General features: G+C 46.8%; 1 protein-coding gene across 1 annotated transcript in view; it reads right to left on the bottom strand.

The window, feature by feature from the left end:
• MYO15B (myosin XVB) overlaps nt 1–20,395 on the bottom strand; it is a 44,104-nt gene extending 23,709 nt beyond the window's left edge. Inside the window, exons 1-24 of the mRNA XM_085077762.1 lie at nt 20,262–20,395; nt 15,521–18,523; nt 15,384–15,445; nt 14,272–14,335; nt 13,465–13,574; nt 12,639–12,713; nt 12,148–12,244; nt 11,549–11,652; nt 10,377–10,440; nt 9,836–9,949; nt 8,098–8,259; nt 7,664–7,777; nt 7,197–7,255; nt 6,986–7,109; nt 6,520–6,615; nt 5,806–5,937; nt 5,507–5,632; nt 4,923–5,000; nt 4,444–4,592; nt 4,307–4,352; nt 3,843–3,967; nt 3,631–3,748; nt 2,953–3,128; nt 2,690–2,783 (exon numbers count right to left, since the gene is read on the bottom strand). Coding sequence (XP_084933888.1) covers nt 2,690–2,783; nt 2,953–3,128; nt 3,631–3,748; nt 3,843–3,967; nt 4,307–4,352; nt 4,444–4,592; nt 4,923–5,000; nt 5,507–5,632; nt 5,806–5,937; nt 6,520–6,615; nt 6,986–7,109; nt 7,197–7,255; nt 7,664–7,777; nt 8,098–8,259; nt 9,836–9,949; nt 10,377–10,440; nt 11,549–11,652; nt 12,148–12,244; nt 12,639–12,713; nt 13,465–13,574; nt 14,272–14,335; nt 15,384–15,445; nt 15,521–18,481 — 5,250 coding nt within the window. The 5' untranslated portion in view covers nt 18,482–18,523; nt 20,262–20,395. The remainder of the gene's footprint in view (nt 1–2,689; nt 2,784–2,952; nt 3,129–3,630; nt 3,749–3,842; nt 3,968–4,306; nt 4,353–4,443; nt 4,593–4,922; nt 5,001–5,506; nt 5,633–5,805; nt 5,938–6,519; nt 6,616–6,985; nt 7,110–7,196; nt 7,256–7,663; nt 7,778–8,097; nt 8,260–9,835; nt 9,950–10,376; nt 10,441–11,548; nt 11,653–12,147; nt 12,245–12,638; nt 12,714–13,464; nt 13,575–14,271; nt 14,336–15,383; nt 15,446–15,520; nt 18,524–20,261) is intronic.
• Nucleotides 20,396–26,771: the final 6,376 nt, after the last annotated feature.

Below are 26,771 nucleotides of genomic sequence, written 5' to 3'. Positions count from 1 at the left end.
CTGCAGGGTGGGAAGCCAATGCCACAGAGTGTCTCAGCATCACTGCATGTAGTGTCAGCTCAGGGCATTTCAGACAGAACTACTCAGGCAAAGACCCAAAGACACTAAGCCTGAGCTTTTGGGGTTTTTTTTGTTTGTCTGGGTTTTTAAGGCCTGCATAGTAAAGCCTCTTGTCACCAGCATATTATTCTGACCTCTCTCTCCACATAAAACTTAAAGACAGATTCACAGCATTTTTGATCAGTCTGCTTTTGCTCATATAAGAAGATTCAAGTCTGGCTTTTCAATGGTGTATTCGGGAAGTGGACTGTGAAATTCCACAGTTGTGGATCCACACCTGAGGAGCAGGTGATACAAGAGCACCCAGTTCCTATTACTTGTGAATATTCCTAATTATTCCTATTGTTGCTGACAAATCTGTACAAAATTGTGGATGATATCAATTCAGACTCTCTCAGTACAGGCACCACAGCAAACGTGTGCCCAGCCTAGACACACAAATAACAGCATTAATTAGAAGTGTTGGTACAGGCTAAATGTGTTATAAAGCCTTTCATACATCCCTTCCTCTACTACATCTTCTATAGATATATTTATGCAGAACTGTCCTATTCCCACCCTTCAAAACAGAACATGAGCATCAAAAATAATCTTCCCTCCAGCTCTGAAGACCAAGACCAGTCCTGTGCCATGAACACACACAGTGCTCTGCCTCAGGACTGATTTACAATGCCTGGCTGTGCCCAGAGTTTGGGAAACACCGAACTGATGAGATATTTCTGTATTAGAAGGCCCTTTACACCAAGCTAACCTGCATTCTGTGCCAGGTTCCACACACATGTGAACCCCCTCCAGATGTTCTGCTGTTCCCCAGCAAACCTGGGCTGAGGAGGCACAAGGGAGGGAGAACACCTGGAGAACCTGGCTTTTCTTGATCTCAGACCCTCCCAGACTGTTTGACAACTCACCATTCCTTGGTTAGGACTGTTCTCTGTGTCACCACAGGCAGGGATCTCCTTCTTTGTTTCCTTTGCTCTAACTCCTGCTGTTAGGAGATGAAAAGGGGATGGAGAGTGGGAAAAGATGTGTGTGAAGTCACTTCCAGCTGCTCCTGAGGGCAGATGCTGTGGAGGGGCAGGAATAGGTGTCCTGCTCCAGCAGATAGAATGACAGAACAGCTACAGAGCCTTTTTGGGACCCCACACAGTGTTTGGAGAAAGGATTCCCCAGGCAAAGCCCTGAGCTTTGCTGAAAACCTCCTGCCCTACAGAACACAAGAGCAAGAGCCTCCACCACCTGCCCAGCATCCTTCCACACCTTCCCCTGCTGAGCATTTGATGTGGCTCAGGACAAAAGCACCCAGCAGCTGTCAGAAACATTCACCTGCCTCCTCCAGCATCAAAACACACATAACAGCCTGAACACAGACAGATGAATTTGTCCATGGAGACCAAACCCTTTAGAAAGGTAGGAGGGATACCAGAAGCTAAACTCCCTGGCAGCTCTGCCCTTGCCCATCCATCCTGTTGCTCCCCAGCCTCACTCACCTGACTCCTGCTCCAAGAGGGGAGAGGAGGGTCTGTGTCTCTCTCCCTCCTGCCTGTCAGTGCTGCAGAGCAGTGTGACTACATGGGAGGTTATGAGGGCTGGGCTGAGAAAGACAGTGACAAGCTAAAGTCCAAAGGGCAGGGCGGCAGGGTGGGGGGAAAGGAGGAACTGTGCAGCAGGTGAACTTTGAGACCTTTCCTGCTGCTGCTGCATGCACAGAGACCTCAGCAAACAAACAGTGAAGGAACAGAAACAGTCAAAAAAGCTGTGCTGTTGTGGTTACCTGGGAGAAAGAAAACTGGATGCTGTCCAGGTGGGAAGGGCAAGAAACGGAACAGAAACTCACAGTTCTGGGCATGGCAGGGGAGGAGGCACCTCTGAAGGTTTGAATCAACACCTTGAGTGTCCTTAACCCTCTGCCCCACCATGCCCTCAGCCATGCCAGGAGCTGTGCTGGGTCCCACCCTCGTGAAGATGACAGCTATGGGATGTTTGTTGCTGCTCCGAGGATGAGTGGTCTGATTTTCTGTTTCCAATTCTCTTTTAATGGTTTGTGATAAATACATTATACACATTTGACAGAACCAAGGCTCTCTCCTGCACACCATTTTCCATCTTCTCAGAAAGCTGCCATCCTGCTCACATCCCAGCTGATTTTCAAGAGGCCAAGGACTTGTGCAGCCTGAGGCAGCTGTAAGGGATCAGGGGAGGATCACTGTGGACTGAAAAAATCCTGCATTTCAGTCACCATCAGAAATTGAACTGGGCAACCAAAAGAGCAAGATGAATGACTCCTTACAGCTTGAGTAGAACAGCAGCTCTGAAGAGCACAGATGGAATCAGCTCTTGTCTCACGTGGGGCAGCCTGGAGTAGCTGACAGAGCCAGACCCATGAACCAGCTGTGTTTGCAATACCTGTGCCAATTCTGAACGTCATTTCGAGACAGAAGGCTCCAGCCTCTGTGGTGTCTTCCCTTGACTATATTTATATCAGACTGAGAGTCAAGGACACCTCACTGGATCGTTCCCAGCAAACCTTCCAAAGCCATCCCTGCCCTGGCCTCACCCAGTGCCCAGCTCGCTGTGCTTAGGGCAGAAATAGCTCCTCCTGCACACCTTGTTCTGAGAGGGCTGCTGTTACCTGGCAGCGCTTCCTCCTTTGAATCAAAGGTCTGGAGATTAAAATCATGGTTTTAAATTGCACCAAAGTCTTCTTCAGCCTCCTGTAGCGCTTCCTGGAGGATGGGAAAACATAAGAATTGGCTAATAGGGAAGCATCAGCCACAGAGACACACATGGAGCAGCCCAGGAGCCAACGTGAGAAGGCCTGAGCAGGCACATCCCACCTGTCTGTCCCTTGGCCAAGCCAAAGGACTGTCCCTTGGCTGGCCTTTGGCTGCTGACCTTGCCTGGTAGCCTCGGAAGTGAGCCTGGATGACAGTGACTTTCTCCTGGAGGACACGGAGGCGCCGGAGCTGAAGGAGGCGTCGGAATTTCCTCTGCAGAGTGACAACAGCCCAGCTCTGCCTCTGGATCCACCGTCTCTCCAGCAGCTGCCTGGCCTTCTCCTTCAGAAACACCTGGGCAAAGGCAGCAGCTGCTGACCCACCAGGGAAGCAGCAGCTCCTCCAAGGCCACCAGGGTAGAGGAGACAATGACTTCGCCTTTTGGAAGGGATTGCTCCTTTTCCCCTTCCCCTGAGCAATAGTAAAAGCTGCTGGTTTCTCTCCTTGCAGCCTTTAAGGGTTTTTGCTAAGGAAACTGGGGAGGGCAGGAGTCACAGGTGCAGGTGACAGAGATGGATGCATTAGTGGACAAGGAATCAGGAGGAAATGATGAAGGTTAGCAGGCAGCAGAGGTAGAATGCTGGGTGTACAAAGGACTTGGCCATGCTACAGAAGCCTGGAGTTGGATTATCCTGTTAATCTGAAGTGCTAAAAATGCCTCCTTAGTAGTCAAGAGGGGAAGGTGTGCAAGGCACTCCCTCTTTGGGCAGAGGCTGAGCTCCTCCCTGTGCTTTGCCAGCCCGAGAAGGGGTGGCTGGGGCTGTGCAGTGCAGATGGGACCCTCTGTAGGCATCACCTTGGTCACTCCAATCTGGTAGAGATCCGAGGGGCTCCCCAGCACATAAGCCAGCACTGCTGCACAGCCTTCTCTCTGCACCAAGCTGCTGGACCTTCTCCCAGCCAGGAGCCCGTACCTGGCACAGGAGGAGAGTGTGAGACAAAAACCAGAGAGCCCTTGGGGGACAGATCACCCAGGGCTGGGGATCCCCAGCCACAACACCCCTGTACCTGGCCAGGAAGCTCTGGAATGGCAGACGGACTGGGTACCCCTCCTTTTGGATGTGGATGGCCTCCAGGATCCCCGAATGGTGCAGCTGGCAGCTGACATATTCCACATCAAAGACATTTGACAGCTGCCAAGGTGAGGCAGAAGGGAAAATGAAAAGCAAAAAGAAAGGAGACTGAAGGCAGGGAGTTTAGAAAAGGTCTCCTTCTCTTGTGCTGTCCTTGGATTGGATCTTGCCATGGAACACAAAGCCCAAGGAATGTTTTTGTGTCCAGCTGATGCTGGCTTCTGCTCCTCCAGCACAGGATTAACTCACATCTCTACAGGGAAGGGTTGGAGGCAGAGAAAGGGGAAGAAAAGCCTCAAGCTATCAAATGAAGCAAAAAAGTTCAAATCCCAGGTGTTGGAGAAGAATGAATGTCAAGGAACTGATGGACTCCATAAGGAGCTGGGGGTGCTGCCCTACCTTCCTGGGATTAGGGGTGATGCACCGGATGAAGAAGGCATGGCTCCTGGAAAACAGAAGGAAGAACCTTGGATCAGCCTCCTCTCTGTGCTGAATGAAGACTTCCCACACTTCTGGGTGCCAACAGCATCTCTCACCCCCTTAGCTTGGCTGTGAGGTCCTGCAAAGACTGCTGGAATTTGGACACCAGTGTGGAGGACTGAGGTCTGAGCCCTTTGCCCCTGGCCCCCTGCTCCCTTTGCTGGGCATAGGCAGCTTTAGCCCTCTGGAAAATGTGAGACACCACCTGCCGAAAGAAAGAAATTATCAAAACTCTCTGAACCACATGGAAAGAACAACCTCTTCTACCTGAAACTAGAGAGCTGTTCTCCCTTGCCTCTGGCAGTGTCAGGAATGCAGCTGCATCCTCAGGCAGTCTGTGTGGTTTAGACAAAATGCATCAATTGTGGGCAAAGACAATTCGCTCAATTCCCAAGTAAATTCAGTAAAATAAAACTCGCGGTTTCTCCAGGTTCTCTTGACACCTGGTCAGGATCTTTCTGCTTCTCACATGAAGGCAATGAGTGGCTCACTGGGTGTCTGCAACAGAGCTCTTCCTCCTGACCCACTGCAGTACCTTGAGGTGGCTCTGGGAGAAGATATCCAGCACCTCTGGCCGCAGCTGGTCACGGTTCTTATTGAGAAACTTGTGGACCTGCAGAGGCAAAGTCTGATGTAATTCACCATTCAAACCACTCAGGCAGGCAAACGCCCCTGTTACACACACTGTGACTGGGGACAGGCAGCTGGAGAGGTGAAACACAGGGAAAGCCCTGGAGAATGAAACTGGCTCTTCCTGCTGCCACCAGGGCAGAAGGGACAAGGACTTTTGCTTTTAGAAGGGATTTCTCCTTTTCCCCTCCACATTGCCCAGCAGACTTTGACCTCTCACTTTTTTTTTTTCCCAACAGCAAAAGCTTTCCTGAATTTCCAAGACTTCCAGGATTTCCAGGGGTCTGAGGCTGTTGTGTCACTGAGGGCCACACCTATTTTGCCTCTGCACAGAGGCAGCTTAGTTGCCTCTCCTAGGAAGAATCTCCTCTTTCCTGCTAAACTGATGCTCTGGAGGGCTTTGATGACAGAGCTGGTCCATCAGGACACCCACAGGTTGTGCCCAGGCTGGGTTATTTCTGCAGCTGCTCTGAGCCCCTGCCAGCTCACCTGGTAGGTGACAGGGCCAGCATAGTGCTGCACAGTGAACTCTGGCAAAGGCAGCTTGGGCTTGGTGTACCAGGGGCTGTTTCCATGGTGGTAATGACATTTCTGGAGGAAAGTGTGGTCTGTGGCCTGGAAGGGAGATGACAAACACATTTCCTGCTGCTGCAACATATTCAGTAGGCTGAATAGCCACTGTTAAACCAAAGGTAAAAATATTGAATGTTTGTGCATTCATTCTGGAAAACAGCCTCACCTTAACCCTCCTGTGAAAGGAATCCCATGAGGGGCTGAGAGCTCCTCACCTGAGCCAGGGCTGTCTGGTCATCCAGGATGCACAGGATGCCGTGGGGCTTTGCAGTAAGGAAATCCAGGCAAGACTCGCTGTACCTCTTGGAAATGGGAATCCAAACTAACTGCTCCTGGCTGTATTCCTCCTGCAGGTCAAAGGCCAAATCCAGCCATGCAAACCAGGACAAATGGAGGGAGTTAACAGAGGAATTTTGAGGTTTTATCAAGAAGTTAGTATTTTACTGCTGTTAGAAACTTGCCTAGAATTGTCTTGTTTTGTCTCATGAAACTTCTCCTAAAGCCACTAATGATTCTCCTGATTTAAGAGAGGAAGGCTGCTAAGCTGGGAGATAAACTGAACTGTGAAAGGCAGCAAGTCTGATAAATACACTTCCATCCCCAGGACATAAGTGGTACATAAAATGCTACAAAGAAGCCAAAGAGGCTTTAAAAGTACCCTCTGAGGTCTGGGCTCTTTAGCCCTGACCAACTCACTTGTAAAACCTGGAAACGGGAGCAAGGTGCTAACAAACTCTCCTTCCCTTAATTTACTACAGAATTAGTAAAAGACATTCAATAGGCAGCTCTTTGGACTAGGATGGATATTGCTTAAGAGGACCATTCAGCTTCCTGTCCCCTGCTGAAGGATGTTCCCCAGCTGAGGATGCCTCGGCTCATTCCATGTGTGCTGCCTCAAGGTGATGTGAATTCCATGGATTTCCACTGACCTCCTCCTGGGCAATGACAGTCTGGCTGAAGAACCACTGCAGGTGCTCGTTGGCAAAGTTGATGCAGAGCTGCTCCAGGCTGTTCACCCCCAGGTCCTGCAAAGACAAGAAGGGATCATCCCTTCCAAAGCTGTGGCTCCCTGTGAATACTGCACAGCCTGAGCTGAGTTGCTGGTTTCTGGTCACTGTGAAAGAACCCCAGCAGTTTAAATCATCTTCTGCCTGGTTTGCAAGCTCTCAGCCTGGCTGATTGACTAGACTGAACAGTAAGAGGCAAAACAAGCTGTGAAGGAGCATAAAGAAGAGATCTGCTCTTGGATGCACAGTCCAACCTCTCTATTCCATTGGTTTTAGCATTCTTTGGGACACACAGGTGTTAACAGGAGTCCTAAGTGAAAAGTTCCAAGGCCTTGATGAGCACATGCCCTCACAGCCCAGGCCATTGGAAAAGAACATGAAAAATAACCTCAAACCCATGGATGTCCACAATGCCCACGGCACAGTTAGATTCCCAGGGAGCCAACCACTCGTTGATCCTCAGCAGCAGCCACTCAAAGAGCAGGAAATACAGAGCCTTGGCAATGGAGTCCCTGGGTGGGAGAGGGCACAAGAACCAGTTACTGCAAAGTTAGCACCTCTGGGGTCATCTCACCCACCCAGACAGCAGCAGAAGTCACCTGGCATCAATGGCTCCTTCTACAGACAGAGGGGTGAAGATCCGATCATAAGATGTAACCTGGATGCAGAAAGAGACAGAATTTATAGCTATTATCTCACAAAAACACCTTTTTTCTTTCTTTTTAAACAATCCACCAGGAAGACAACTCAGTTAATAAATGGAACTTTTTTTCTATTTGGCCAAAAATTTACCCAGGTATCAAAGGAAGAATAAACCCACAATTTTGCTGTGACAGGTGGGAATCAGCTGGCCAAAGTGATGAACCTGAAGCCACTCATGTCAGAAAGGAGCCCTCCTGAATGTGAGTTCTGCCATCTTTACAGAGCTGCCTTGAGGGTCTCAGCCCACCTCAACCATCTTATTCCTGCTGTTACCTCCCAGATTTTGGGCTTTCTAAGGTTAGGATATTGGGGCAGGACATCCTGTGCTTCAGGAGGAAAGAGAAATCACCAGAAAGGTACTCACAGTGACCCGGTGAGTGACAGCACTCTGCAGGAATTCTGCTGAGACACGCAGCAAAGTGGCCACAATCTGAATCTCAGTGTCACTGGCGATGGCTGCGTGCTCAAAGGATCCTTTCTAAATCATAGAGAACAATAAATGTAACTGTGGGTGAGATACAAGGTCCCTCTTGTGTTAATATTCTCAAAATCACCTCAGCTGCACAGAGCTGGTCAAAGTCTGGGCAAAAAAACCAGGTTCTTTTCTGTGAAGCTTTAATGAACCTTCCCATCTTCTGTCCCTGCCTAGACCAGTTAAGAACCCAACACTAAAAGGACAGAATGGCCTTCAAAGGATATCATCTTCAGTCAGGAATCACATCCTCCATCCCATCCCATGGGATAACAGCAATACTCAGCAGAAACACCCCATTCCCAAGCTGCCAGGGGTTACTGTACCTCATAGGAGGTGAAGCAGATGTTCCCCAGCTGCAGAATGGCAGCCAGCACAGCCCAGGTGGAGCTCAGCTGATCCTCAGAGAGGCTGATTCCCTCCAGGGCTTGCACCAACACCAGGAAATCCTGACTGTCCTCCTTCCCCAGGACCTCACATGCTCTGCCCTGAGAGAAAAGGGTCAGATAACCGTGAGCAGCCCTTTTAGCCCCAGGCTGGGGTTAAACCACCAGCAGGAATCTTCAGAGAAGTAATTCAAATTTTTAAGGACTGGAGGAATTTGAAGTAAAGAGAACAAAGAAACTCAACATTTGTGAGAGGCCACTCTCTCTTCTCTCTAGAGTTCTGAGATTAAGATCTCTCTTACCCACATCTGCCAAATTTCTGTTGTAATTCCAGCACAAGCTCCCCAGGAACCCCCAGCCCACTGCTGGGGTGCAGATATAGAGGAGAGGTGGTGCCAGAGCTGACAGCCAGGTAAATCATGGCAGAGCTGCTCCCCCAAATGGTACCAGAACCCCATGTGCTGAGGCAGAAGGGGTTCTGTGCACCCAGAGAGCCATTCTGGGTCACAGCCAGACTCATCTCGGCCATGGGACTTCACTACAACCTGAGTTTATTGTTTTCTCCACAGGAGGACACTCCTAGCAACTGCCTGTGATGCTAAAGGTCACAGAAATCCTGGTCAGGGGGGCTGTGGGATCTCTTTGTGTTCAAGGACATTCCTTGACCACAGTTCCCAGCTCTCGGCAGATTTTGGTGAGACAAAGGTGAGGTCCAGGCAGCCCTTGGGCTTCTTCTTGCCAAGAAGAAGATCCAATGAAGATTTTGTCAGTCTCTTTGTGCATAATCTGATCTTGTTCCCTTTCCTTCTCTGCAGCAGGCTGGGATATTCCTGTTAATTATCACCTTGAAGACTTTGCTTTACAATGCTTTGCCAGCCAGGGACATCACCCATTAAGGGCTTGGCTCTTAATTGCCCTCCATCCCTGAGTCATTCAGTCATTGTCCATTCCTTGCCCGAAGGCGAGGTGATAGCAATCGCTATCGAGGATTCCTCCTGACCGCAGCTGCTGAGAAGAATTTGAATTTGCCACCTGGGAAAGCTGACTCACGCTGGAATAGGAAAAATCTCTTGCGATTGCTGTGACCTCCTTGATTATGCAGAGCAATCTTAAAAATCAATCAAACAAACAAACAAAACACACACGCACACACAATAAGAGGTGTTCCAAAACTGTGACTTGATGCAAGTCTGGCAAACAATTTTCCAATTTAAATAATTGAAATCAGCAGTATATTTCGGTGGTTGAAAATCTGAACCCATTGACTCAGCCAATAAAGCAAATGTTTTGCAGAAGGTAGAAAAAAGTACCCCCTGTTATTTGCAGTCCCACAGTAAATTGCAAAAGCAAGGAAAGGCAATGAGAAAACTGGTTTTACACCACACGATGGAGCCATGAGTCTACACAACGACTCCTTGTTAAAGTCCTTTCTTTCAGAACAGAATGAGCCTGAAAGGTGAGAAAAAGATCCCAAAAAGAGACAAAGGTGTTGACTCTTAGATCAGAGATGAGAAGGAGCAGAGCAGACTTCAGCACAGTCCTGTGAGTCCTTTGCAGAGGAGCAATTTGATGTGATTTGGAGATTTTGAGAGTGATTTGGTGCCTCTCTAAGCAAACAGAAGGATGCCTTGGCCATTTCCCTCCTGCTGCTGCTGCAGAGCACGCTCAGCTCACTCACCTGGTTCAGGTAAAAGTAGGACTCTGCCTCCTGCAGATACATCTGCTCTTTCTGCTCCGCAGGCAGCCCTGCCAGCAGCTCGTAAAACACATGGTAGTTCCTCTCCCCGTGGGCCTGGCAGGGAACACATTCATGGAGCTGATCATATCCACTCCAAACCCCTACAGAAAACACTCTCAAAGCAGGACACATTCTAGGCTCAGCAGGATGAAGCCAGAACCATTTAATTTCAAAAGTTTCCAGGGTTTCTCACTGACACCTTAAGAGCATTCCGTCTGAGAGCAGTCCTTTCATACAGCTCTAATATTTGATGATTTCAACACTCCAGACATCAAGAAAAACTAGTTGAGGGAAGATTTAACTTTAGTGGTCCCTAATAAGTGGCTAAATCAGACAGAGAAACCTCCTATTTTATTCAAATAAAAGAGATCACCCTGTGCTGCACAGAGTGAGACAAGAAATGGAAAACAATTCTCATACTAATTCCCAAGTAAATTTAAGATTAAATGTTATTAAGGGAGAGAGGGCCACTGGTCCTCACCTGAAACACCACACGAGATTTCTCCAGCAGGTACTGGGAGATGGATGTTCCCACCACGATGCCACTGAGCACAAGACAACAACAGATCCTGTCAGAAGCTGGGGACAGGTTTTCTGCAGACTTGTGTCTCTGCAGATAAGAATGATCTAAGGGATATAATCGACATGGATTTCCAGAACACTTTGACAAAACTGTGAGTTTCAGGGAAACCAAGCAACCACGGAATAAGAGGGAAAGTCCTGACGTGGGTAGGAATAAAAGTGAATCTTCTTAGCCTGAAAGAACCATTAGAGTTCCACAAAATGTCTGTGCCTGACCTGTGAGTGTAGCTGAGGGTTTGATAAGTGACCTAGAAGAGGAGCTGAACAGCAATGGGACAAAGCTTTCTGCTGGTAGGAGATTGTTCAGGGAAGTGAGGGTGAAGGCCAACTGTGAATAAATGCAGACAGACCTTAGAGTGCAGAGTGAGCAAGAAAATGACACATGAAAACCACTGTAGATAAATGTGAAGTGATGGGTACAGACACAGCTTCAGATATAAACAGACAGGCTCCACTTTAACCATTGCTCCTCAGGACTGAGACCTGAGGGTTTGGATAGACAGTTCCATGACAGAATCAGCTCAGTGCTTGGCAACACCCAGAAAAAAAACCCAAACAAACCAACCCAGCAGTTAGAAAGAAGGGAGACTCAAAACAGAAAGGTGTTTTTCACAGAACTGGTTAGACCTGTGCAACACTTGTTGAAGGCTGTTGCAGAGGCACGAAGTTTGTATGAGTCCAAGAGGAAACTGGAAAACCAGGAGAGACTCAGGAAAACTCCTGAGCTGCTGCAAATGGTTAAGAGCTCACAGAGTGTTAGGGAACACGTTGTTTTGATTTGGGCTGTTCTTGCCTCAGATGGGTCCTCAGTATAAACCAGTTCAGCCATTCTTATGTTATTAATTTAACACTCACCTTGAGAAGTAAAGTCTGTTCTTTCATGAAGGAAACAAAAAAAAAAGCAAAATAGGGGTGCAAACTCAGCCTCTTCCTACACTGATGATAAGAGTGAAGGGGAGGGAGGTTTTGGTGTGAGCTCTCAGCACTGCTCCACCTGGGCTCACCCAAGCACCCCTTGGCAGCTTCAGAGACCCCAAGGGGGTCAGTCAGTCAGTCAGTCCTTCAACTCACTGTCTCAGGTGGACGTTCAGCAGCTTTCCAAAACGGCTGGAGTTGTCATTGAGGATGGTTCTTGCATTTCCAAAACTCTCCAGGATGGGTAGGACATTGCAGGGCTGGAAGAAAAGAGGGAGGGAACATTTCAGTAGCAGTCACAGGGTTTTAAACTTAAAGGGGGCTGATCTAACTGTCAGTTTGTAAATATAAAAAAAATGGGACTTCACTGATATAATTATTGCCTGGGGAAAAGATGTCTTTTTAAATGTATTGTGGTATCTTTGTCTCTATCCAGTGGTGAGTTGCTCTGTGAACTCTTTACCTTCACTGCTATGATTTTTCACTTTACTTCTGCTCTGTGTTTGTTCAGATTCACTTCCCAGACACCTCCCCAAGCTCTCTAGGACAGATGCAGCACTTCTTACACCATCAGACCTCAGAACTATAAATACACCTGCTGTCCTCCAGCCTTTATGGGAGCTCCACCTCGGACCATAAACCATCCCAAGCCCAGCCAGAGAAAGAACATCATCAGCATGGCCTCTCTCCCTTGTCTTTGGCTTCTTTCCCTGCCCAACCCTCACAGCCTCCAGCCAAGCTCAGTTGCCTCTTACCTGTCTGATCCTGTGGCTGTCAGATCCCTGGTACAGCATGGTCAGGTATTGCACAATGGCTTTGGCAGCTTCTGTTTTACCTGACCCACTGTGCCCACTGCAGGAAAAGAGGGGAGGGAGTTGGCATCAAACCCAGGGACATGATCTGGGCACATCAGAGGCACTGCTGCAGCAGTCAGAGGGGTTGTGCTGATTTACAGCTGAAGGTCTGTCAATCATTGCTTGAAACATTGAAGAAAATTGACAAAATGGGCCCAAATAGGATTCCACTGGGAAATGCTAGGCTCCTTCTCTCTCACTCCTCTGAAGTGATGTGAAACTAAATTCAAACTGTATTTGCATGGAGTGAAATAAAAACCCACCTTAGTCAGGTTCTTCACTGGCAGCTCTCGTGAGAGCCAGAAGGATCAACTTACAGGCAGTGAAATATGAAAGTGGAAGTTTTACATAAAGAAATTAAAGAGCTTTCAGGGTAGCCCTGAATTTCCTACCTGATGACGACACACTGCTCCTGCCCTGACGACTGGGACAGCGTGTAAGCCATCTCTGCAATGGCAAAGATGTGCCTGCAGGGACACAAAGAAACCCATCAACTGACCTCACATTTCTACCTCACAAGCTCAGCACCAAAAAGCTCCTCACCAGGGATCTACATGAGAGAAGGGCCATTGTCTTGATCAAAGAAACTTGAGCTAAGAATTGTTGAGGAGCAGAAAGACCTTGTAAAATCCTTGCTCACTTCTGTTACTTACTTTGGCTAACTAGAAAAGCATTCTGGGAATGACTCAGCTAAACTGGAGGTGAAAACCAAGTTCCATAATTGTAAAACAATTATTAGAACCAATAACTGCCACACCGTGGGGCTGTGTTTTGTCACACCTGATGTTCCTATCATGGTCTATGGTAGTTGGTTAAGCACATTTGTTGTGCCTCACAAGTATATAAACTCATAACAAACTAACAGTTTAAGAACCCTGGATTTTTGCAATGAAGTGTCTTCACCATACCATCATGGAGATTGTGTGTTTAACCCAGCATGGTTTGGGTTGGAGGAACCTTAAAAACCATCCCATCCCTCTGCCATGGCAGGGATGAATTCCACTAGCCCAGGTTCCTCCAAGCCCCATCCAGCCTGGCTTTGGACACTTCCAGGGATGAACTTCAGCTCTGTGGAATTACAGGTCCAAGCAACCACAGCTTTGCCAAATGGGTTATTCACCTCCTGTGACATTCATCCTGCTCTATCAGAGAACGAAATATTTTCTGGAGCACAAACAGAACAGGGTTTAGGGAGTTATTTGAGGAAGACAAACATACGGGGCATTTTTTGAGGGAGTCCCTTGCTGGTACTTGGTAGCCACATCTTTGGAGTAGATGCTGAGGTCTTTGAAAGGATTCACAGAAATCAGGATCTGCCCAATGTAAGTCTAGGACAAAAATGAGAAAGAGGAAAAGAAAAATCTGGTGGTCTCTTAGAGTTTTCTGAATGAGAAATGCATCTCAATGCATATATTAATACAAATATATAATTTTTTCCCTTTAAAGGAATATTATTTATTCTGTCGGCTTATCCAGGGCACAGCTTTTCAGTGGTTATTTTCAAATCTCTGTCATTAATAATTTGAGATAAGTGAGCACGCACTGGTCTGTGGTCATCTTCTCAGGTTTGAACACCTGAGCCAGTAAATGAAAAAGAGAACAATTAACCATCCAGAACCAGATCTGGACTGCAAAACTGGGAAATCTTTGCAGAAACTCTGAGGTTTCTTTTTAAGATCCACAATTGTTAACTCACAACTTCTGTGCTAAAATAGAAGAGTCCCACTAGGAGCAGCTGAGGCTAAAAAGGAATCCAACTGCTCACAGGTTGGCAATGAATTCCTAATTAACAGGAAACTCAGAAACTTTCAGATTTTACCCCAAATATTTCATGCTACCTGATTTCTGAGCAAAAGCTGTATGAGTATCCTTTTTACCATTGCTCCCAGTAATGAGTGAGCTACTTGGTGCATTATTAAAGCTTGATGGCACAATATAAATTATTTTCTCTTGAAGCTCATTGCTCAGAATGAATAAGCACTGAAGAAAAGCAAAGCAAAGCAAAGCAAACATCACTATCCATACATAAATGAGATTGCAATGGAACCTCTTCTTCAGGCACAGCAGGACTGAACTCTCACAGACTTCCCTGCAAACAGAGGAAAGGACTCATCAGCCATAAGCTTCACTTTCATGTGTTAATATTAAATATTAACCTTTCTGCCCTCCCCAGGGTCACAGAATATTCTGAGTTGGAAGGGACCCACGAGGATCATTGAGTTCAAGTCTTAAGTGAATGGTCCATACAGGGATTGAGGATTTTGGGAGGGGCTGGGACCTGAAACTCTTCAGTGTCTTCATGTGGTTCCAACATCTCCAGGATTGAACAGCTCAGAGAATGGAGCATTCAGAGCTCAGAGCATCCTTTGTGTGATCACACCTCCCTGCACAAGTGTTTATCTGGATGGCAGGAAGAGAGGACATGAGAACCAACACCAGTGAATCCCTGGTTTAGCAGCTGCTGAAGATGTAGGGCCTGAATTTGCCATAACTGAACCCACAAATGCCAGTGTCAGGAGGAAAAACTCACAGAATTGTGCCTCTCATCCTGCAAGTTGTGCTTTCTTACCATTCACTTCATAAAAAAGAATGGCATGTTAAATTCACAATTCTGTGCCTCTGCAACACCACAGAAGTCACATCAGCCTCTAAACCTAATTTCCCCTACCCATGAAGTATATTTGGGGTTTTTTTAGAACCCATTTCAGGGTTGGGAACCATTTAACAGGAGAGACAGAGTTCCAGGGATGCACCAGTACAAAATCTGCAAGGCAGGCTGAGCTGCTGTCCCTGGTGTGTGACTGCAGAGGTTCAAGGTGCACTCTGTGTGCAGCAGAGCTTGGGGACACGCTCTACATAGCAGCCAGGAGCTCCCTCTGCACCTCTGCTCCTCCCCAGGGCTTCAGTGCAGGTCCATAAATACTAAAATTCAGTCTTTTACTTAGCTTTCAGCAGCACATCAGTTACTCAGCTATGGTATGCATCAAGTTAATTCAATTTTCTCCCATGGAGAAAAAATTCTATTTTCTCCCACCCAGCCAAGGATGTGTAATGTGCTTTCTGCTGCTGAGCCACATTTGAAGGACAAGTAGAAACCCCTGTGACCTGAATGAGCTGCAGACACTGAGGACACCTACTCCAGTCTGGTTAGATCTTCAATCTCCTCAACTCCTGCACAGTGCTCTTCACACATGTACACCTGAAATGCACAGATATGTGACTGAAAATCAGGGCAAGTTCAGTGCCATTCCAGCACTGGGGACAACAGCTGTACCTGTTTCTGCATGAACTCCATCTCCAGCATGCTGTCAGCAGCATCTTCTGCCTCCCACTGGTCCTGGCAGGTCCTCACCCAGCTGCTGGCCAGCTGGGGCTCCTTGGAGATGGTCCACTTGCTCAGGTTCTCGATGGTTGGCCGTGGCAGCAGCAGCTCTGAGTTCAGCCACGCTGCAGGGTCACAGCCCTGGCCCTGCTGCTGGGCCCAGTGGACACAAGGAGTGACCATGGATCCTGCAGCCTGAAGGACAGCTGGGCCCTCCTTGACACCCACCTCCCTCCAATGCTGTGATGTATGGATTGGCTCCTCCTCTGGATGTGGGAGCAAGCCCTGCTCTCTGCTTCTCTGGCTTGGATCCATCAGGGATCTGGGAAGGTCACACTTGAATTTGCAGTCCTGATGCACAGGAGTGACAGATTGTCTCTCTGATGGAGATCTCAGTTTCTCTAGAGAATAACCCTTGCCAGAGCCCCTGGATAGGGAGTTCTTAGCCTTAACCAAGCTGTGGACTCTGGGGAACACTATAGCAAACTTGGCATCAGCAGCACTGTTCTTCTCGTCCGAGCATGGAAAGGAACTGGTTCCATGGGGAGGAGAATCACCAGGAGGTAAATCAAAGTGTCCCACTTCCTCCACCACTTTAGGACCACCTTTCCCCTCCACCAAGGAAGCAGAAGATCCTTTGTCACTCAGCTCAGCCCTCCCCAGCTCTCCAGCTGCCCCAGGGAAGGCTTTGCCAGATGGACCAACCCACCCAGCAGTGCTCAGAATCCGGATTGCCATTCTGCTTCTGAATCCAAAAGGTTTGCTGCTCCTCTTCTTCTTCCCAAATTTCTTCAAGAGCCATCTGGAGATGCCAATCGCACGTGCCACGCTCAGCAGTCGAGCTTTCAGCCTTGCTTTCCTGGCAGGTCTCTGGCTAAGCCAGCTGGTGACTTTTCTGAAAGCAGAACGGCTGTGTGAGTGTTTGGATCCTTCCCCACCATGCACTGGCTCTGTTTCAGAAGGTGCCTCTGCAACCACTTCTTCTGCTTTCTCTTTTTTCACCTTTTTAGACTGGCCTGAACTCTGTTTAACTTTTCCAATAACTTTTCCAACTTTCTTCTTTCCAAGGAGCTTCTTATCAGATGATTTTTTTGTAATGGTGGAGCAGCTTGAAGTAGTTAACCTTTTCTCTCCAAAACTCTGACCTGTGCTGGGTTCTTTTTGTTTACTGAGGGTTTCTAGAGTCAGGAGTTTTGAACAGATGCTTTCAATGTTTTTCAGGTCTGAGTTGGTTCCCAAAGCCATCTGGGCAGGATTTGGTTTCTGGCTTGGTGATAGTTTTGCATCAGCATTTTTATGGTGGTTTTTCAGACTGAGGGGGATTTGGGACTGAGAAGAACATTTCTTTATAAGCATCACTGCTGGTAGGTCCTGCCTGCTGCAGTCTGAACCATCCCTCTGTTTCTGTCCAGCCTCTTCACCTAGTTCTGTGATCTCACACTCCCCAGACTTCTCCCTCAATGTCCTCTGCTGCTTGGAGAGGGAAGAGCCATCTTCCAGCACTGTGCCTTCATCATTCACCTTCTCCTCCTGTTCATATTTGCTAAGATGAACTTGGAGTTCTGCTTTCACAGCAGTTGGGAGTGGTTCTGGTTCATCTTCTCCTCCCTCATCAATGTTCTCTGCAGTGCTGCTCTCCCCACTGCTGTCAGAATTCATGTGTCCATCTTCTGACATATCCTGAACTCTGTCATTTTCTAGTATATTTTCCTTGTCTACTTCAATATTTCCCCTGTTCTTGAGACTCTGAACTTGGGATCCTGAAGGGCTTAACTGATCATCTGCCTCACTGCTCTCAGCTGGAGCACATTCTGGTTGTCTCAGCATGTTGTCTGGCTTCCTCATCTTCTCTGCTTCCAATCCTGCAAATTCTGTGCCTTCAGCCTCAGATTCAATTTTTCCATCTGTGGTCACCTGCTCCCTTTCAGGTTCAATGGAAGCTTCCCTGCTTTCATCAGCCAGTTCCTTGCAGCCTTTCCCTTCACTCATGGGAGGACCTTTGAGCACAGCTTCTTTCTCACTGTTGCCCTCTTCCTCTGAGGAGCTGCTCCTCTCTTCTGAAGAGCTGCTCTTCTCTTCACTGCTGGAAGTGCTGCCCACCACAGCCCCCTTTGTTCCCATTTTTTGGGTCCTATGGCTTTCACTGCTGGAGTCAGAGCAGGAGTTACCTGAGCTTTCCAGGATATTTTCCTCCTCACTTTCAGTGATAACAATCCTGGTGAGCTTTTCCACTTGCTTTTTCCCAGTCTTCTCACCTTTTTCCTGTGCTGTACTGCCTTGGGATTGAGAAGCTGATTTCTGCTCAGAAGCCTCCTCAGAGCCCTGATTCCCTCTGTGCCTTCCCCTGGGGTTCTGTGCCTTCTCCAGGCTCTGTTTCTGAAAGGAACCTTCAGCACTTTGCTCTGTGATTGCCTTCACATCCCCCAGCTCAGTGCCTGCTTCACCAGCACCAAGCCTCTTCCCACACCTCCTTTTAAAACCCTGTTTCCTTCTCTTTGTGGTGCCTTTTCCCTCCTTGTCACTGCTGTCCTCACTTTCCTGCCCTGATGCCATCTCCCGTTGCTTGCAGGCTTTTCCTTTTTTCCTCTCCAACCTGGACACTCCATGTTTTCTCCCCAAACCAGCTTCACTTTTACCATTTCTCCTGCAGGCTCTTTTTCTCCGGAATAACTTCTCATGGTGATTTTCTTTGCTTTCCTGAGGCCTCCCCAGCCTCTGGATTTTTAAGGGCTCTTCTCCAAGGCTGTCACCTTGTCCAGGCAGGGACTCTTTGCCCTTCCCTCTCTCTCTGCTCTTTCCTTCCCTGCGCTTCCCACAGAGGACCTTGGAGTCTCCTGGGGAGTTTTTCTCACAATTCAACACCTTCTCTTTTCCAGCCTTCTTCTGCCGAGTCTTGGATTGGGAAGGAGGCATCTCCCCAACATTCAGAGCATGTGAGGGCTTCTCTCAGCTCACCTGTGAAAGGAAAAGATTGTGCATTTTGCTGTGAAATAAACTACAAAGGGAGGCCAGATGCTCCTGAGCACTAATTTACCTCATTTCTGTGGAGCAAAATAGATGTTTGCAGTTACCTGTGCAGTGCCAAACTGACTGCCCTATTCCAGGTTAATCTCTGGTTTATTTTGCCACAAATCACACTGATTTTCTTTTGTTATTAGAATCACAGTATATGCTGATTTGGAAGGGATCCATCAGGATCATCTAAGTCCAGCTCCTGGTGCTGAACAGGACACCCCAAGAATCCTGTAAGTAGGACATGATTTTCTACAGCTGACAAAGATTTGGGCACACTGTATTTTAAGATAAAATGGTTATTTTATTTCAGTTTTTGCTTCTCCACTTACCTTCTTTGTGCTGAAAAAGAGAGGAACAGATCTAATGATCTATGTGAAATAAATGTCAGAAGGAAACACCACTCCAGTGTGTCACATCATCCCCACACAATTCCCCTGAGTGCACTGACATTCCCTGGCTGTTTATCTCTTTATCACCAGCAGGGAATAAAGGATGTAAAAGTGCCCAAAGGGTTGGTCCTGATCTCTCAGGCTGATGCAAAATATCCCTTCCATCCCTTCCAGTTATAGAGATCCTTTATTTTATGAGTCAACCTCTTGCTGCTTCAGACAGACCAAAGCCCCACTGGGGCTCCAGGCTCCACTTCTGCCCCTGTGAGTGAAGGAAGTGCTGATGGCACAGCCTGGGTTTGGATCTGGCAGGAAAGGCTCCAAACCACAGAAGATAAAGGGCACAACTGAAAGGAAATGCTGGATCAGGGAAAGGAAAACTTGGAGGTGAATAGAAAAGGAGAATGGGACTAAGGGAAAAATCTTACAGCATCAATCTGCAACATGTTTCCAAAGAAAAAGGGTAAAAAGGCTCTTGTGGGTATTCAGATCTATCTTGGAGATTACATCACCCAGTGATGGGCAGGAAACAAACCAGCACACAGGACAGGGAAATTCCATTATCTATTTTGTCCTCTCATCTCTTTCTCTGTTAAAGTCTTCTCTCCCTTTTCTCCTTTTTCTTTCTCTTTGTTTTTCAGCCAATTCTGTGGATTCTCCTCAGGCAGAAGACAAACTTCCCCCATCACAGTTTTCCAGATTCTGTCAGTGGGTAACAGAGGATGGAGCAGGCAAGCTTTTGCTACTAATTCCTACTAACTCCACCAGGCATTAACTTATTTTAAGGCTGAAATCCAGTGTCTGGGAGCCTCCAGTCAGATGCTAGACTATCATGGGATGCTGGAGATATTTTACCTGTCTGACACTCTGGCCCTGCACCCCAGGGACCTCAGGTTCAGTGTCTGTAAACAGGCTCAGGACCAAGAGAGTTCTGGCCAAGGTTTTTTGGAACTTCCATCCACAGGCATCTCCCTGCCCCAGGGAATGGGATGGGGGGAAAGCACACAGTCAGGATTGCAACTCAAGCTTTAAAAGCCTTAAACCTTTACAGCTGCTATAAAGTCTGACAAGGAATGACAATTTTCAGCATTTAGTACCTCTAGAAAGATGGAAATCCAGCCACTCTCCATAATATCTTATGATCTGCTTGCAGACTGAAACTTTTCCAAGCATCTTTACAAGTTATTAAAGTACATTTTGAAAATAAAAAAGCCATTAAAAATCACATTCCAGTACTCTGGAAGCAACTCTGCAAGAAACAACTCAGTGAATCGAAAAGTTTGTCTCACCTCAGTCACTCCAAGGAGGGCAGCAGAACCACATTTGAGATTTCCACAGCCCAGGAAGGCTGATGCTCTGAGAAAAGCACACTTGGTGTGTGTAGAGCACAGGGTCTTACTGCAAACGTTGGTTCCTTTTCTGTCCCACCCATTTTGCACTGTTGTGCACCACAGAACAATCTGCAATGGGGAAAAGCAGCATCTCCCTTTCCCCCAGCTGCAACTCATCCTGAAGCAATCAGCTGCTGCCCTGAAAGCACTTGCATGCAATTAAGGGTTCCTCAGCAATCAGTGTCCTCGGGGTTCCCTCTAAACTTGCTTTTTTAGCTCTGGTCTAGAGCTGACTCTGTTCAAACCCTCTTGGACACCCTGCACAGTGCAGAGTTCATCTCTTAACACCAAATCCTCTTCCTCCCTCTCCTTGGACAGAACTCTGTCACACGTAGGTGTCTGCTCACCTCACTGCAGCCCCCCCTCCCCACCTAATACCCCAATACTCCTGGCCTAGATCTCTAAATCCTGCAACAAGACTTTTGCTACTGAGATTAATGGCAGCTGAATTAGACCCTAAATCCTCAGTGCAGGATAGTTGTTAATATTCTGTCCTCCTGGGGGCTTAGAGTTGATTCAGCTACTCCACAGTGCCAAAAGCAAGAGAAAATAATAAATAAAAGTCTGCAGAGCTAAAGCCTTCCACAAAACAAAAATGCTGAAATTCTTGGATGAGGAGGAAGGTTAGAAACACTGCCCAAATTTGTAGGGAGCTTAGACACAGGAGTTTGGTTTGCCCCACTGTAAAGGCAGGACCCCAGGCAGGACCCCAGACTGAATGTGGGTTAGAAAGTGAAAATCTGGAGTTCACAATTCTTTTGAGACAGGGTTTTAGAGCAGATTGGTTTGTAACACCACTGTTATTAGTGGGAATGGGAAGATGAATCACTGCTTACATAAACAATTCCTTTGACATCAGACCTGCTCTGATTAAGTGCCCTGGACCATCTGCCTGCTGGACACTGCCACTGGAGCAGGTGAAAGATGCTGCTCACCAATTTTCCAGCTCCCCTCACCACACTAACTCCACCTAAATCACTACAGGGAAAAAAAAAATTCAGTTTTGTTCTCCCTTTTTAGAAGAAATGAGAATAACTCACATCAGAGGAAGGAGATCCTCAGTGCTGTCAAGAATCACAGCATGAACCTACAGATAAAAAGAAGAGCAGAAAGCTCATGCTGCTATTTTGAGACCAATAGGGAATTGTCTGTCTTCCCTGAGCACAGTGGATTCTCCCAACTCACACAGAGGAAAGTACAATCATTAATACTAAAAGGACCCGCTTGGAATTAAAGTTTCACTTCTCATTCACCTGTACAAACTTTTCAAACTCCTTTTATCACTCTGCACAGTAATTTTTGCAACATACCTACATCAATTCCAGTGAGCTGCCCAGCACCTGGATCACAGGCCACATCCATGCAATGCCAACATATTCCCTCTGCCATGCCTTGTTTCCATGAGCCCAGGGTCTGCTCCAGAGTCCTTGCAAGCCCAGCTGTGCAGTCTAACAGGGATTCTGGCCAGGCTGTGCCCCAACAGCAGGTAATTACACGTGTATGGAAGGAAAGTGGCATCAATAATTCAGGCTTTCTCCTGGTACCTTTTGAACTTTTCAACCAGCAATATCAGCAGCTGGCTGGCAGAGTTTGGGATAAAAGAAGAGGTGGGATTTCACCTGGGGTCAGGGTCAGATATGGTACGATCAGGTGCACCCCAAAAAAAAATACTGAAAAGAATCAATTCCAAAACCAAAATATATCTGCTATAACACAAGAGGCTACCAGACAATGCACAGTGAATGTTACCTAAAAAAAAACCTTAGGCCAGTGAAAAGAATTAAATCTTTTCTTCTGCATCCCTGGAGTTTTATTCCAGGGAGCCAAGCACGGACAGCTCAGCCTCTGCTTTCTCCTTGCCAATACCAAGCTCTCTGCTGAAACAGGAGAGCAGTTTCCAGCTCAGCACTGAAAAGACAGCAAAACTGGCACCATTTTTGCCCTCATTATGCCTAAATCTGAGTCCAAATCAAGCAGAATGACTAAATCTCCTTTCAACTCGAATTTCCAAATAAAGTCATTCTCCTCTTACTCACAGACAGGCTAAGGTTACTTGCAGCCACTGCTTATGTCCATGAAACTGTTGAATTCAGGAGTGGTTTTGCCCTGCCTGGTTTGTTCTCCAGAAATCAGGTAACAGCGCAGACAGAGATCAGTGTGAGCATTTGCAGTCCCCAGGCTGCAAAGGGACAGCACAGGGAGAGCAGGATGTACCTGCTTGAGGATGTCCCTGGCTCTTTAAGGTTTCCTGCCCCCTCCCAAAAAGCCTTTCCAAAGCAGCTGGAGATTAAACAAAATGAACTCAGGTGTGGCCAGCCGGCAGCAAGAGTGACCCAAACATAAAATGTGATAACATTTTAGCTGCTTTGCAGCATTAGTTTGGGTGGGACCTGTTTGTCCAGCTCCTTCCAAGAGCCCCTGGCTGTTACGTTCTGTACCTTGAGGGCTCCTCTGCTAAGGAGCAGAGATAAAAAATGGGGGTTGAGGTGGAGAACTCAAGAAACATTTTACCTGAGCTTTCTGTCACTGGATGCTCCACTTCTTGTAGTTCATAAGAATGAGGCTGTAAAGCAACAGCATAGTTAATGATTTCATCACCTTCTTTTATTAACTGTCCACAAATAACTCCTTATCCCTCTCTGCAGGAAAGAGAAATCTCTCCTGTAAAGCCCAGGATGACTGATGGCATCTGGATCATGAATTCCTTAACGAATCTTGGAAAAAAGCCCCAGGGCTCTTAGCTCTGAGCTTCTAACGTGTGTGTGTGTGTGGCACGGAGGAGAAAAAAAAATTCAACTCCTGAGGAGGAAATGGTTCTAACAAACTCCATCAGTATCAGGTGGAACCTCTTTAAGGCTCTGCATGGCCTGGGCAGAACTGGAGCTGCTCCTCTGATTTCTGTGATTTGCCAGAAGCCTCAGATAAGTTTGGGTTTCACCCTGGGATAGCCAAGATGAAGCCACTGATCCTGTTCATTTTAGACTCCTGTCTGCTCTGAGGTGAGATGAGAAAGGCTAAATTGGGGCTGTGCAGATCCTCCCTCCACACCTCAGTCTCCAGCCTGGCTGCCCCAGCACCTCTAACCTGAATTCTCTGCACACACTGAACACATTTGTTTGCCTTTTAAAGTGCTCCTGGCAAGATGCTGGCAGTTGGTTCATATCTTGTTAAGGGAGAGGGAGATAAGCGCCAGGAAAGATAAAACCTTTCCAGATTTCAGCTTCAGATCTCTGAGCAGACTGGATAGTGGAGCTTCCTAAACATTCCCTCATTTATGCAAAATGTCAGGTCCTTTCAGCTAGCATTCAGCCACTATGATTTTTAAAAGTTTTTAGAGAGTGACAACTCATCAGAATCACCTTTTCACTGCAAATTCTTCTCAAGTCAGCTACATAAGATAAAAGCATTGATGCTGTTGCAGAAAAGAGAGATGAAAAGGTAAGTCCATTTTTAAAAATTACTAAGTCACATGAATAAAAAAGCAAAAACTGGCTGTGATGGATCAGAGAAATGACACTGAATAAATTCACAACCATCTTGTTTGTTTGGTAATAGCTCAGGTAAAGAGACTGGTCAAAGCTGTTCTTAGGAGCACCTGTTTTTAAGATTAAACTTGCTAAATGTGTAAAGAAGATCTCCTTGGTTTCACTCCATAGCTAGTAGAATTGACAATCCAGTCAGGACCCTGAAGCCTGTAAGACTTGTTTAAAAATACATTCCTCTTTTTTATGTATTCCCCCCACCCTCCACTGCATTAATATAAAATATCTCCACTCTTGCTGCCTCATACTGACAGAAAATATTCTCCCTTGAGCCTGTACCCCAGGCTACTGAGAGAGAATTCCTGACCTCTCATTCCTGACCTCTGTTTCAAACTGCTAAGGGCTCTGCTGCCTCCTTCCAGCTATTTTAAGACAAGCCAAAAGGTCTCCAAGGGCCTCTTCCCCAGCCATAACCCCAGCAAGCCCAATAAAGTATTCATGATTGCAAGGAGAAACCAAAACAATTAAGTTACATAGGTTTGAAAACAGCCTCCTTAAATATTTCAGGAGCACTTTGTTGCTCAATTGTCTGCCGTTCAGCAGGAATGGATGATCCTGTTTCACTGCAGGGCAGTGTCCCATAGCCACATCCATGGGGTCAGAGGCAGCCCAGGCTCTGGGCAGGGATGGACCTGACCTGGGGCTCAGTTCTGTCTGTCCTGTGTGCTCAGACAAGGCTCAGACTTCTCCCTTCTAATCCCCCGAGTGATCTCTGTGGTTTGTGTCTAAAAGGAGCAAGGCAAGCCTGTCCTCAATTCAGTGCTGGTTTGGTGACACCAGGCAGTTCCTGGTAGAGCAGTGCCAGCAGCAGCAAGCCTGGCATGGTCAGAAACCTCAAACAAGCCCATGGGTCATCACAAGCATGTGATTTTAAAAATCATTAGAGAGTGATAACTCATCAGAATCACCTTTTCATTGCAAATTCTTCTCCAGTCAGAAAAAAAAAAAGCATTGATGCTATTGCAGAAAAGAGAGGTGAAAAGGTAACTCTGTTTAAAAAAATTATTAAGTCACATGAATAAAAGAGTAAAAACTGGCTGTGATTGATCAGAGAAATCACAGTGCTCCTTCCCTGCTGCTGTGTCCTGTGCTGCTCTGTGACTGGGGATGTGAGCTTTGTACATCACACTTTCCTTTTTCTGGGCACTGAGGAACCTGGGTGGCCTCAAAGGGGCTGTCCTTGTTCTCCTTCCCTGTTTCTGCACAGCTGGGAACCACGGGTTTGATAGAGAATTCCTCTGAGTCAGTGAAATCCTCTGGATTTGAACTGGGTTTCAAACCAATTACACATGAAAGCAAGAGGCTTTTTAATGGTGGGGGTGGGCTACAGCCCCAGGGCTGCTCTCCCGTGGGAAATGCAGGAAGAAGAAAGCAGCTGAGCCCCTGAAGTACAAATCAAAGGCTCAGAGTGGAATGCCAGATTGTCCAGAAGGAAATGATTACACCCAGGTAGTTGAAAATCCCCAGCAGATTCTAATAAAGTGGCAGAGATAAAGGCAGAAGGAGCTGTGCAGCTAAGGGTGTCTCATGTTACAGCCAAACTGACTTTATGGGGTCACTCCTTCCTTCCAGTGTCTTCTATATTCCCCAGCTGTTTCCTTTGCACCAGTTCTGGTGACCACCTCAGTGCAATTTGAGAAGAAAGGGAAGAAGCAACACAGGAGAGAAGCACAGCAGTGACACCATAAAGGTGAAACTCTTTTGGAACTTCTCAGCTGTGAGAGAGAATAAGGAGGAGAATATAGGGAGGTCAAAGCACCTAAAAGAAAGTTTGGTTTGGAAACTTGGACAGATGCTCTGTCAAAAGCAGATTATCCTACAGAGGAATAATAAACTTTCATGAGATACTGGGCCACTCACATTTTTTATGCCCTGTCTTAACAGTTTTGAGGCACAGGCACTGTTATTATGCTTTGCTACCAAAGATCTGGAATGAACTGGGAGTTGTTTGCTGAGCCAGGCATTTGAAGACACTCAAAGACTCTTCTCAAGGGGATTGCTTCCAAAACTTGACATTTATTTTATAGGATGACAAACATTTTCTCTCATTTAATATTAACTACCCTGGATCTCGTGCTCTGCTCCACTGCAGATGTTTAATTCCCTTAATCTCCTGCAGATAGATGACTCTTCATTTTATGAGAGGTCTCACCTCTCCCTGTGCACAGGAGAGATCTTCACATAAATCTCTCACCAGATATCACTGTGACAAGGAAATGGTTTATAGAATTTGAGTCACTTCCATGCAGGAGAGATTCCAATGGAAAGTTCTTGCTGTGCATGAGCACATCAGTGAGCAACTTCACCTGCTGAATCAAGCCTAGTCAATCCTAGGAAACAAAAAATTATCATAGCTACTTTCTGTTCCTTTTCCTCAAAGAGAATCTACCAGGTTAATCATACCTGCCTTCCATGTTATTAATTAATGAGGCACATGGGCCTCTGATACATTAATTCATGCCTGTGAATTGAGTTACTGAGAAATCAGCATTTTTCTTTTGCACTAGAAATTCCTAGTTGAAGATCTTACCCTCTCAAACAGGATTTTTTAGTGGTTTGAACCAACAAACCTCTAAGGAACAGCTGAATGGGCAGAGAGAACTGTCAGGAGGAATCTCCCTGTGCTACATCCATTAAGAGAGAGGAATTGGAGCAGCAGTGGTTTCCAGCCAATCCAGGCTCTGAGGCTTTGAAAGGGCAAAGCACTTCAGAGAGAGGACATGATATTATTTCACTTTGAAATTCTCATGTACCACTTACCACAGTTCAAATGAGGGTTTTAAGGTTGGATTTAAGGTTGGATCCTGAGTGCTGCACAACAGAAATCCCAGTGCCTGGACTGCCACTGCTCTTACCAAAGGGCTTC

Source organism: Lichenostomus cassidix, chromosome 18 (assembly GCF_008360975.1).
Source record: "Lichenostomus cassidix isolate B80296 chromosome 18, HeHo_3.0, whole genome shotgun sequence".
NCBI classification, from domain to species: Eukaryota; Metazoa; Chordata; class Aves; order Passeriformes; family Meliphagidae; genus Lichenostomus; species Lichenostomus cassidix.
The sequence above is the reverse complement of the archived record's forward strand: the minus strand, read 5'-3'. Positions and strand labels throughout refer to the sequence as shown.